At 41.5% G+C, this 12,927-nt stretch overlaps 1 protein-coding gene across 2 annotated transcripts in view; it reads right to left on the bottom strand.

Moving 5' to 3' along the window:
- The window catches only part of pde3a (phosphodiesterase 3A, cGMP-inhibited), a 72,829-nt gene extending 61,645 nt beyond the window's left edge, over nucleotides 1-11,184 (bottom strand). For both annotated transcript variants that reach the window (XM_069163148.1, XM_069163147.1), the window contains exon 1: nucleotides 10,183-11,184. In XM_069163148.1, the coding sequence (XP_069019249.1) occupies nucleotides 10,183-11,097 (915 nt within the window). In that variant the 5' untranslated portion in view covers nucleotides 11,098-11,184. The remainder of the gene's footprint in view (nucleotides 1-10,182) is intronic.
- Nucleotides 11,185-12,927: the final 1,743 nt, after the last annotated feature.

Genomic DNA, 12,927 nt, shown 5'->3' on the forward strand with positions numbered 1-12,927 from the left:
GCATTTATAAATAATAATGCACAAACTTCCATGCACATACACTTTTACTTTTTCTATTAGGAGTTATGTTGAGATATATATAGATACATATGAAACTGACTGGTTGAGCTATAGCTATTTTTGATTAATACAAATAACTAATTTCCTTGAACTGACCATTAGCATTTTCTGTTTGTACAGTGGATTAAAAAATGTGGCCAAAGTGGTCCAAAAATGGCCACACACCGTCAAACTGAGCATCACAACCAGCATTCCAACAGTGGTATTTGTTCGCAACTAGTGTGCCCATAAAAACCTAAATTATATAGACACTGTATATCATCATGCAAATTCAGCACAGAACCGCAGCTATAGATTGGACTTTTAATATCTGACTAATTGAAAGTGACTGTGAAAAGGCAGCCCTTAACCCATACCCTAAGTCTTGCCATTGCGAGGGGTGAAATAACCCAACTGACAGACAGATGTACAGACAGATTATTTTTTTCTCTAATGTATTTAGAGAGTAAAACATAGCATTGAGCAGAGAACAGCAGAAGCCTTGTTGGCTGCAGGGACAGACAGGCTCATGGCGAGCCAGTGAGGCAGCAGGCTGGACGGACGGGGAGGGCTCGCCAGGCAGAGGTTACAATAACACATTTCCCTGCACCACGCCACTGAGCCAGAGAGACATGCAGCCTACTAACTTAACTGCTAACATGTTTGTCCAAAGGATTTTATTCCAAAGTCGGAGCTTGAACAAGTTAAATTAAGTTACCTACGATACCTACTTTGATTCCAGGGAACTCTGTCATTAGGTATATAAAGGATAAAACATGAAAAATAACTTTACTCTGAAAAGTGTTTTCTACATGTTTCAAAGAATAACTGCTTTTAGTTAATAAGTACAGTTATTCAAGTACTGCACTTACAATTTTTAAGTATACTACTTTCTACTCTCAACTACATTTCAAAGGAATATATTCTTGTTTTTAGTCCAGTACATTTAACTGATGGCCATAATTTGCAAGTCAAGATTTTGCTTACAAATAGATATAGATTAAACTAAGTAACAGTATAACAGGTTGTAAAATAAGCCCAACCCAAGATATAACAACAAAATGCTTCTTATATTTTGAGGAATCAGGATTAATAATCTTATGATATATTTGGAAGCGGGCTTTTTGGATACTGTAAGCTAATAATGTAGGAAATATTCAGACCCTTTACTTAAGTGAAATTAGCAATACAGCAACATGAAAATATCTCATTACAGCTATAAGGCCTGCAATGAAAATGTCACTTAAAACAAAAGGGCAGAGGTCATGTAAAAAAACTAATAATTCAGAAATGTAGACAAATACACTATACAAAGATGTATGTAAAGGTTGGGGCACCCCTGAGTAGTGTAACTTTTTTTTTTACTTCATTTCAACTTTGATAATAGGGGGGGAAAAGCAACAGTAATTTTGTCTGGTGCAAAAGTTTTTTTTACTTCTGAAGTCTCATAAAAATGAAAAAGGACCTCTTTAGATCAAGTGTTTGGTTTGTCCCCTCTGGGTTACTGTAGAAACATGGTGGTGTCACATGGTGGTCTCTGTGGAAGAGGACCTGCTCCCTTTGTCGATATTAAGAGCTCATTCAAAGGTAATGCAAATACAATGGTTCTCAGTTTCGGGTGATTATACACAAATGAAAACATAATTATGAATATTATATTCCATTTCTGCCAATAGATTCCCCTTAATCAAACACACCAAACCTTTAAACACAGAACTTATATAAAGTTACTTTCCACCTCTGCTCAACATAAATAGTTAATAAAACCTACTTTTACATTTATCTAAGAAAAGGATCTGACTATTACTTCAACCACTGGTTCTAAGGGAATTATATACAACAATCCTGTGGTGAAATGCAAAGGCTGGAGTGTTTAGGAGACAACTTATGCTGCATGTACAATTAAAATTATATAAAAATATCTGCAATAGCCTTCCCAGTTGAAAGCATAAGAAACCAAACAGGCAGTGGATTACTAAATACAGTCATCCATCACTGAAAACCGCCTCCCTTGTCATACTCTTGAAATATATAATCAATTAATAGCTGACTATGTTTGGATTTATTGGACAGCCCCAGTCAGAGGGATTCAAAATGTTCCTGCTTGTTAAATGAATCATGGCAGCAGCGGCAGCAACTGCGGCCTGCTCTGTTTCTAACGCAGACACAATGGCCACACTGGACCTGAGGGAATAGCTGAACTTCCTCTCCGAAGCCAGCACACAGATGAAAAGGCCATGAGATCAATTATTGGGATGCTGCTGTCCCAAATGTGAACACTCTGAGAGGGGAAATTAACAGTTGCTTCTTCCATTTGTTTTTCACACATTCTACTGACTGCAGCTATTTATGTCTGGGACTACACTCCCCCCCCTTTACTCCCCACTTCCACCTCCCTCTCACGAACATGCACACATACACACTTGAGCACACACTTCCCGGGGCAATGTGAGAGTGTCTATTCATTCGGCAGAGGCCAGCTGCACACCTGGTGACAGCCCGGGATGGTGGTGTTGGCTCAGGTCACGGCGTGCGGGGAGAGGCAGGGGAGGGCCGGGTGAATGGGCCCACAGGCCTGTCCTTCAGGCCCCGCTCAACCTGCACATTCCAGTTCACATAGCAGCGAGGCGAGCGCAGGAATGTCCCCTCATGTAAGGCATTACTGTCTTAAAGGTGGGCTCCTCGTGTGATTGAAAAGGCCCTTTGGACGATAAGTAGAGATGAAAGCCGAAGGTGTTGCGTTCAGCTCCTCAAAGTGATGTGCGGCTGTACCGGATATGTAGAGGCACCTATTAACCTGCCCATCCTTTAAAGAGCAAAAACATTGCTTCAGCATTACACACAAGTGCCTGGACAAAGAGATTATTGACTCTAAACACATTTTTCTTTTAAACTTTCTTTGCTTTATAAAAAAAAAAAGAAAAAAAAAGTGTTTCATGAAAACAATGCTCTTTTTCTCAGAGAAAATCATCAACAAAAGTATCAGTGTTGAAAACTGTGCCTTTCACGGGTCCTTCTCGTGTGACTGAAAAGACTGAAAAGGCCTACAATTACACCGGTACTGCTCACTCCTGGCAGTGATGTTAGCCAGAAAGCAGCCACCAGCAGCCATAGAGTAAAGACCCCAATGCCCAGTCTTGAAAAAGGACCCGTCATAAATATTTCTCAACCATCATTTGGAGCTGGAATTAACTTCTGCTGGAATATTTTGTCACTAGATATTTCCTGCAGTCCCCATTTGCTCGTGTAGTTTCTGTGTTATTCCGCCCATTATTTTTCCAGCGTTGACTGTCGTCTATTTCTGCACTCTGCCTTCTGTCTGCACATAGGGCTTCGTCCTATTAGAATGCTAAACATTATGTGTAGTATTTAAACTTAATTATATTTTTTTTAACTGTGATTGCTTTTATTCTGTTAATTTGTTTTACAGGTAGTTAGAGGTCTGAAAAAGAGTTCTGTAGATGAAACATGTTTATATTTCTCAAAATAAATTATCAAGTGTAGTATCGGTATGTTGATGATTACAAAACTTCAGTATCACATCGGCTGTAGTATGAGCTGTATAGTATTTCAAATATTCTCCAGCCACATTCATACAGCTACAGTGACATATGTGCAAATGCAGGTTCATCCACTTCTTTGCATAAACACACACTTTCTCTCTAACTTTGCCTCACACGCAGACAAACTCATACACATACTCATACTCATACAAACATTTGTGCCAGGAACATTCTGTTCACCTCCATTACTTAAAGAGTTGATGTCTTATGGTAACACAGAAAACTTGAGTGACATAATTGCCGAAGTCTAGAACAGACAGCAGAAGAAAGTACAGCGTGTACAACCCTTCAAAACACACAAAAATCCCCAATTCACTTCAGATTCTTCCGTTCTATTCAAATGTGAGGCAGTGCTCAGGAACCTGAGGTGTTAATATGTGCGATGTGTGTTAGGACTGGAGGCATGTGCCTGTCTAGCAGTTCCAGCTGCGTTGGGTTGTGTCTGTGGTTAGAGGCCCTCCGTGTTTCTCAGAGCGGATTCAACCTCTCAGCCTGCAGCAGCTGGCAGCCATCAAGCTGCTGGCACCACACACACACACACTCACATGCTCACACAGACGTCCGCAATTTCCATGGTAATCAGTAGGGAACCGGAGCGTGGTCGTGCCAGGGGTAGGGGAAGAGAGGGAAGAGGGGTATTCAATTTAGTCCTGGACTTCTGGTTTAGTTGGCGGAGGAGCTCGGAGATACAGGGAGAGAATCAGAAAATGAGCTGCTCTTGTTAAATGAAGATAATGAAAGAATTGGACACAGCTGGGTGAGCCATGTAATGCAGAGTTTAAAGGATAATTCTGCTTTATTACAACTTGGGTCTTAGTTTCGTAGTTTTGGCCATGACTGCAATCAATAATTCTCACCCAGTTAATTGCTGAGATCCAGAAACACAGAAACACCCTGAGAAAGATTTCAGATGGGATAAAAAAAAAAAAAAAAGAGGTGGGATACAGGTTTTAAAAGACTATTGCTACATTTTTATCAAATATACTTATTGACAAGTCATGATTCAGACAAGACGACTTGTCTGTAGGCTTGAATATGAGCTACAGCAAGCAGCAGGTTAGCATAGCTTAGCATCATGACTGGAAGTAAATGGAAACAGCTAGCCTGGCTCAGTCTAAAAGTAAAAAACAAAATTAGCCTTTACTAGCACCTTTAAATTGCATTGATTAAACGATGGGAACACAAGACAGAACTCAACATTTTACCATATTACACTATTTTTTATGTTTTTTGTGATTTTCTTTGCAGGTATCCTGCGCCCTGGAGCTACATGTTTCTGGTCTGCGATTACTGGCCCCACCAACATACTCACTTCCACTCTGTATTGTGTTCTGTATCTTTTTGCTGCTCTTTTCTCTATATGCTCTCCCCTCACCCCAACCGGTCAAGGCAGATGGCTGCCCGCCTCTGAGCCTGGTTCTGTCGGAGGTTTTCTTCCTGTTAAAAGGGAGTTTTTTTTCCTTCAAACTGTCACCCAGGTGGAAATTGTTGAATAGTTGGGCATATCTAATGTTGTGAGGTTCTCTTGGAACTGTGTTACTAAGTGCCCTGAGATGACTTGTGTTGCGACGTGGCATGATGTAAATAAAACTGAAGTGAATTGAGTTAATACATTGAAATCTGTTATAGCAGATTTGTTAGACTTTGTTAAATACTTACAGTCCTCATGCTAAAGTAAACTTGTCATCCGCTTACCGTAGCTTCATATTTAACATACACACATTAGGGTATCAGACTTCTCATGTAACTCTCAGCAAGGATTTGAATAAATGTATTTCCTAAAATGCTGAATTATTTCTTTAAACAATCCCCTGGATTAATCAATCAATCTTTAAAATAGAAGACAATGGTAAACAGTAAAATGATTACCCAAACTGTCCATTGTAAACATTCACTCCAATATACAGGATACTTCTTGGCTGAACTGTGCACGTTGCATAGTTTTCCTATTGCAAGAGGGATTATTACTTCCATCTGACGGAACTGACTTTTGGTTTTGAAAGAACTGGTTTAGATAATCTGGCTAAACTTTTGGTCTGTTTACAATCTGTAGTGTAAATAAGCAATTGAGAAACAATTGTCTGATTTCTTGACCAGTTGGACTTTGGAGTAATGTTGTAATTGTGTTTCCAAATCCTTACAATCACTTTAGTGAGTAAAGTGTTATCATAACTGAGTGAAAAAGATCCAAGTTGTAACAATCCAAAATTATCCTTTAAACACCTGAGAGTTGGCCATCGCAACACAGACGAAAACCCAGTGTGATGAGGCTTCATGCTGGGTAGAGTAGGTACAACAAATCTGGAGCACAAGCACTAGTAGCTACACTGCATCAGTCAAACACAAGATTCTTCCACCATTCAGGGGGGTAAGAGTAAGCCTGCTGTTTTGCCTGGCTGCTAAACAAAACCTCGAATGACCTACTTTCATCCCTATCCTGATTCCTCCACCCCTTACCACCTCCTCACACACGCACAGCACAGCACACTGGGACTGAATGGGGATTTAAAAGTGTGAAGTGGATCGTCCAATCACAAGACGCACAACCCCATGCTGATAGCGGCTTCTTTTCCAAGTGCAGGAGGAGGCTCTAAATGAGACCATTTCTAACCAAGAGGCTAGTCCGGTAAAAAAAAAAAAGTAAAAAAAAAAAACATCATATCCCATGAGGCTATGTGTTTAGAATACAAAGAAGCTGTTTAGGATGAGAGTGTGCAGTCGTAAATCACTGCCCTACAGATGAGCAGCAACCTCCTCCATCCCAAACACAATTCAATTATGGACGGTGAAGCCAAAATAGAGTAAGAGGACATATTTACAACAGTAACAGTAATTGTGTTGGGATCCCATTCCACAGGAAGTCATTATCATCGATTTCAAAAATATCTTTATCATCCCAAGTTAAGAAAGAATTTCCTCCTCTGGTTGGGATAATATTTGTATTGGTGTCAGTGAGAGGACAGAGAAGAGAGGGCTGCTGAAAGAGGCGGAGTCACTGAAAGAAAGGGGAGGGGCTTCCAATACCTCATAAAAGTAGCTCACTCCCACTCCCTGCCTAATCAGCTCTGCTCAAACTTTGCAGCTCCGGAAAGTTTAGTTCAAAACATTCAGTGTGTGCTGGAGACTCAACAATCCTCTGCTTGTGAGGAGAGAAAGTTCTGTGACAGCGCTGATGTCTGCAGCCGGGAAGGCTTGGACTCAAATTTCCTCACATGCTGTGAAAAGCGATCCACACCACAAGTCCACACCTCGTCCTCCAGTTCATTATCCCCAGCTGGAATAGAGAAAACGGGCCTGTCATTTTGCATTAACCCAAGAAGAAGAACTATCCCGCAGAGGCCGCACTAACTGCTATCAGATCAGCTAATAATGACTTTATGTTATTACGCCCATGATGGGGAGGACAACCTCAGCATTGCAAAATGCACCTATTTAGTGAGCTGATAGATGCTAGCAGCCAATTTGTAATCAAAAGCAGGGAAAATGAGTGGATATTAAATCTACAATTGTGCAGACAGCCTTGGAGCATGGCTTTGGCAGACTGGCGGAGGGCAACATGGCAAGTTTAAGCTTTGTGAGGAAGAGGAGTCAAAGGGATTCCTCTTTGCTCTATTTATTTTTTGAGTAAAATGTTTTTACACAATAACTATTAATCGGAAGGGCCTGTTTTACTTTTTTTTTTTATAAGACTTTAATGGTCTATGGGAAAAGCTTTCTGAGAAAAACAAAGTTAAGTATCAAATGTAATCCTCCTTCCAATCTCACACTATTCTTCAAACACTTCAGACACACAGCAGTAATATAAACACCATCAGGTCAACACAGAGCAGATCTGCTCCTTGTTATGCAGCTTCTTTAAAACATCATAACTCTATTGAACAGAGCAAACGGGCAAACTGTTAAAACATTAACCTCTTTAGCTCATTTAACAAAGAAGCTCCTATAAAATGATTTCCCCACTCTATTGTGCAGTAAACCTTTATTTTTTTTTGTCTCCTGTTCCCATCACCATACATGTGGTGGTTGCACTGCGGCCCAAAAAAGTATCTCTGGCCTCCCTGGGGGCCAGAGCCTAGTGTGAATGAGGTGATGACTCGTGTGGATCAGCTTGGGCTTGTTTACACATTACAGACCACACAGACAAGACACGGTTAAGACAGCATATGTACGCCATGTGTGTCTCAATTACAGGCAGGCCATGACTGGTCAACTGCTTAGCAGCACCATCAGAGATGAAAGGGAACGACGGATCCCTCCAGTTTTGTCACAGAAACTCTAATGTATTCTTAACTTTTACAAGCTGCACAGGCCAAACACTGCTGTCTTTATGTCCCAGAACAAAAACCTGTAATTGAGATCATCTTTTAGCAGAGAGCTCCAACATGGCCGAGGTGACACAGCAGAGGAGAGTCCAAATTTTTTGTAAATGTCTGCATTGTTGCATGATATTGTCTACTTTGTTGGTCTGGTAGTTCCATCTGGCTTAGTTTTCATTGGGACACTGTTTCAAGAGAAGAAGAAAAAATAAAGCAGAACAAAACGTGCTAATTGACAATAGTTGCATCAATGCAAGCTGTTTACGACTAATGTCTTAATTTTACGGTTGTTTTTATTTTTCTCTAAGTAACTCCATCTTAAATCCATTAAAGTAATGGAGCCTGAATCCAGACGTAATGGTATCCAGCCTCTTGTTTTTGACACATTTGGTGTCTTTGCAACAATGCATTGCTGTGAGTGAAACGAAGATACTTTATTACAGTTTAGTTGTCAAATTTCTGTTACTCTTATTGCTACTGTGTGAAGTGGAAAATTTAATTTTTGTTAAACTTCAATTACAGTATATTCAGTTCCCAGTTGTATTTTTATTGGATGATCAAACGGTATTATACTATACACAAAAAGGTATAAGCTGATTTTAATGCAACAAGGAAAATATATAAAGAACAATGTATAAACTGCTCTCTTTGTATATATATGAATAAATATTTGTCAGACTGTTTCCTTCATCTGCCGGATTGCTCCTTAAAAACACAACGGAGTGTAAAATAACCTGCCATTTGTGCACATGCTCGTATATAGCCATGCAGTAACTCTTCAGTGTATACAGCCAGTCATATTCCAGCTCACCACTCATTTAAAAACAAAGACACATCCTCACTCTATTACTGTAGCAAACCAACTGCTGCATATCAAATTAATAAAGATCGACACTAGAATAAGCTTCAGCAGCAACATCAAACCCGAATCAGAAAAAAAGTGTCGACTGCAAAATACTTTACAAGTCTTTTCATTTCCGATTTGTGTACCATATGTGTGCGTGTGACCACAAAGAAAAACAAACAAGCACACTACAACGCTAACTAGCCCTGAGAGCTAAGGGCATCTTTCAAGTGGCTGGCCCGACAGTGCAGCCTCTCATCTCCCAACCTAACCACACTCACAGGTCACAACAAGAGCTTTGATCACTCCAAAAGTCTGTTTCCCATTCACATGCTCAGCATGGTCATTGATTTTCCATAAGAGGGACTGAGGAGTTGATATGAGTCTGTTTGAGCGACAACCCCCCCATTTCCTTTTAACACAGGTTTGCATGTGTATCAGTATCAGTGGAGGTTTAAAAGCCAGTGCTACTCCATTCCTGCGGTTTTAGGGCAGCAAACCCCCACTAAGTGATGGGAAGCAAGTGGCAAAAAAGCCCAGGACAGAAAAGCAGGGGCTCGGAGATCGTCTGGGGAAAATCCTTGACATGAATAATTAGGGATGAGATGAATCACTGACATTGTATCCTCAGCTTCCGTTTCTCATCACCACTTGGAAGCATGGCCTCAAAAATAACATCCCTTTAGCAGCAAAATGCCAAATTTGGTACTTTATTTTCAAATGACAAAACACATCTTGACTTCAAAACCATAGGCTCATATGTGTTTTTCCAAAAGCATCACCAAAAACTAAAGCATGCAACATTTTCAGAGGAAAATCTGGGACATTTGGAATAATTGATCATTTTACTAAAATATATTGTATCAGGTTATATTCTAAGAAGTAATTCCAATAAGATAATATCTAAACAATGTGACTGTCGAAGTAAAGTATAATTAATGTTTTTATTGTTATTTGAATTTTGCCTAGAAATGGCTGCACTTGGCTCAACAGAATACGACAAGATATCAGTCCAGAGATGATTTGTGTAGATCAGAGCAAAGAACTGATCAAAGCACACCAACCCAACTGCATTATCCACACTGCAGTGTAAAACACGATCATAAAATAACAATAATTATAATAATAGTAAATAATATAACTATTAGTATTATTATTAGTATTGTTGTTGTTATTGTTGCTGTAGTGTGATATACTTGACTTTCTTTTCAAAATTAGGATCCTCAACACAATATGACTGTTAACATCCACAATAATAGTAAAACAATAGGCTGCTGGAAATTATAATTAGTCATATAAGGTCTGGGGTCCTTTTTGTCATTGCACTGCTCTTTCCTCTCCTCCCTTTGCCACAAACCCAAATTTCGTCATGGAAAACAAACCAGAGATAGAAAAGTTGAATGGGACAGAAACTTCTTACCTGGTCCCTCTGGATGCATGGCAGAGAGGTCCGGCGATGTGACTTACTATTGGACTGACTGTGTGCCATGTCTGAGGCTATCACAGAACTGGACCTCCTGCGCCTTTTAAATACAGGGATCTCTTCCCTGGCTCCAGTCACGGGGGTGCAGCCCTCCTTGTGTCTCCCTTGGTTGGGAAGGAGCTTGTCAGCATACCTCGCCAGCAGGATGCCCAGCACTCCAACCAGGTACGCTACGTATGGTCTCCAAGTGGCTCGCACTTTCTGCAGCGAGAAGAGTGAGATAGTCCTGACTACGCTGATGAAAACGATCACCGATATGCCCTGATTCAGCCGTGCTACCATGAGTGCGCCGGTGGCCACGCAGATGAGCACAACCACGGCCGCTGTCGTGAATGAAAACAGCTGCTCATCTGTCCCGTCAAGAAGAGACCACGCCGCTACTTGGCCCAGGTGGCACACAGTTAGGAGGGAGAGGGCGGTCTGGATTAGAACCCCACAGCGGATTAAGTACACACCGACCCAAAAGAAGGCACATACAAGAGTGAACAATGGCGAAACCACACTCCAGCAAGTTTGCAACAGCTCCGCCGCGCAGCCTGAAACGATGTGAAGGGGAGAGGATGAATGCAAGAGTCTGTTGTCAGCGCTGCTGCTGGCTTCAGCCTTCCAGTCTGCACATTTGAGCAGCAGAGCGAGAAAAACCGAAAGCGACCCCACACACACCGCACTCCGGAGTCTCTGGGAACTCCATATTCTTGTGACCATTAGCTTCACCCACGACTCATAGTTTCGGTCACGGCACAGTGGGATGACACATGTTTTCACATAACCGTTGCGATCCGGTGCGCTGGAGCTTTTTTCGCAAGTGCTACTCTGCGCACCGGTACTGTAAGGTTCTGCAGGCATCGCCATCACTCATGGCAGATATGAAGTATGAGGAAGTCTATAATGCATCTATACCAGTGTGGTCATGGGACAGGACAGGAGTTAGTGACAAAACAAACACCATTTATTGAACGCATAATGAAAAAGTGCAGCGAATACGCACATAATCCTCTCCATTTACGCATGGAGATGTACTCCCAGTGAATGCATTCTCTTTGTTTGTCCAGGTGCAGGATGAGGAACGGCTGCCCCAAACAGCATAAAAAGAGCCTGGATGACAGCAGAACTCAGATGTTTTACAGATCTAGGGCACTGCTTCTCTGCACACACACGTCTCGCTTTGCCCTCCTTTGTGGTGCGCCGTCTCTTTGACTTCTGCTGTCATTCTCTTTGCTTTGTGGCTCCACGGCCCGCTCCGTGCAGCAGCAGCAGTCTTTGGAAATCATCAGTCCCGTTCCGCGAACAGTCAGTCATAAACCAAAAATTTGTTTGGCCGGCCACTTCCCGGTTTCTCCTGAAATCGTGTAGGTCTCCCGTACTTTCGAGGATAATCGCTGCTGAGGAATATAAGCTGTTTGAGTGAGTTTCCACCAGGTTGTTGCGCGGCGTTTTAAGGGGCAAATCCGAAGTGTTTGTCACCAGCTCTCCAACCAGCCGTGAGTCTCAGCTCATTCACACCCCCGAGTTCCTACTCCACACAGGGAGCAAGATATTGCAGCAGCAGTGAAACCCCCAAATCCTCCTCAGCCAGCCCAGCAGGCGTTGTCCTCACCAGATCTCACTTATGTTTAGATTTTTTTTTTTTGTCTTTTGAAATTTTTTAATAGCTTGTTTATGGAAGAAATATAATATAAATATTTCTTTTTGTGCTTTTTCAAAATTTAAACAGCAGAGAATATCAGTTTTGTATAAAATGGGTTGACCTATATTCTCCTTGAGTCCCTCTCTGAGTGGAATAATCATGGTGTATTTAGGAACAAACATTTAAGGCCATTATACATCTCAGTGGGTGCATTCAGATTTGTGGTTTTGGTGTGGTATTTTCATAAGGTTACCAAGCCAACCTGAGGGCATCAAAGTGCCTTGACATGAATTCATTTTTAATTGAGGAGAAGTGTGTAGCTGCTGACGAGAGCAACGGGAGCTTTGCATGCAGTGTTTCACAGTGAAATTCCCAGAATAGACCTGTGGTTGCCCTCTACCTTGACTCTTAATGTCCTCACTGCGTCAGGTCATTGAAATATTTATCTCATCACCCCACTTTAAGTGTCACTGAAGATGTGTTACGTCACAGCGTAAGGCTTGCATCAATGTTTCAGCACAGCAGATCTTATGGGTGGATACATATGTTCACAGTTGAGGAGGCACACGTGTGTTCTCAGATGTCTGTGTAATGCTGTCATGAGGGTACACCCTCCCACTTAAATTGAATATGTGCACCATATGCAAATTGACAGCAAAGCAACTAAGTGTAAACAAAAAAACCTCCTGTGCATGGAGTTATTTTTCATGTCTTTCTCGACCCTGACCATTTCTCTCTCTGTCACACACACACACACACACACACACACACACACACACACACACACACACACACACACACACACACACACACACACACATCTAAACCCGAAGCTTTTTAACATCTGGTCCTCTCACAGCATCGAAATGAAGACAAAACGTTGTCTCCTGTACAACTTGTCTCTTTCATGCAGTGCTCCTGCTTTTACAGCCCCAAACCCTTCCTATACCTGTGCTCTTCCCCCAGACTGAGACAGGTCAGCACAACTCTTTCCATCTATATACAAAGCCCTGTGTATCCCTTGTCAGCTGCGATTAGCAAGATGCAGGGGAAGA

Source organism: Embiotoca jacksoni, unplaced genomic scaffold (genome assembly GCF_022577435.1).
Source record: "Embiotoca jacksoni isolate LCO1_2020_lvr unplaced genomic scaffold, fEmbJac1.0.p SCAF_3, whole genome shotgun sequence".
NCBI classification, from domain to species: domain Eukaryota; kingdom Metazoa; phylum Chordata; class Actinopteri; family Embiotocidae; genus Embiotoca; species Embiotoca jacksoni.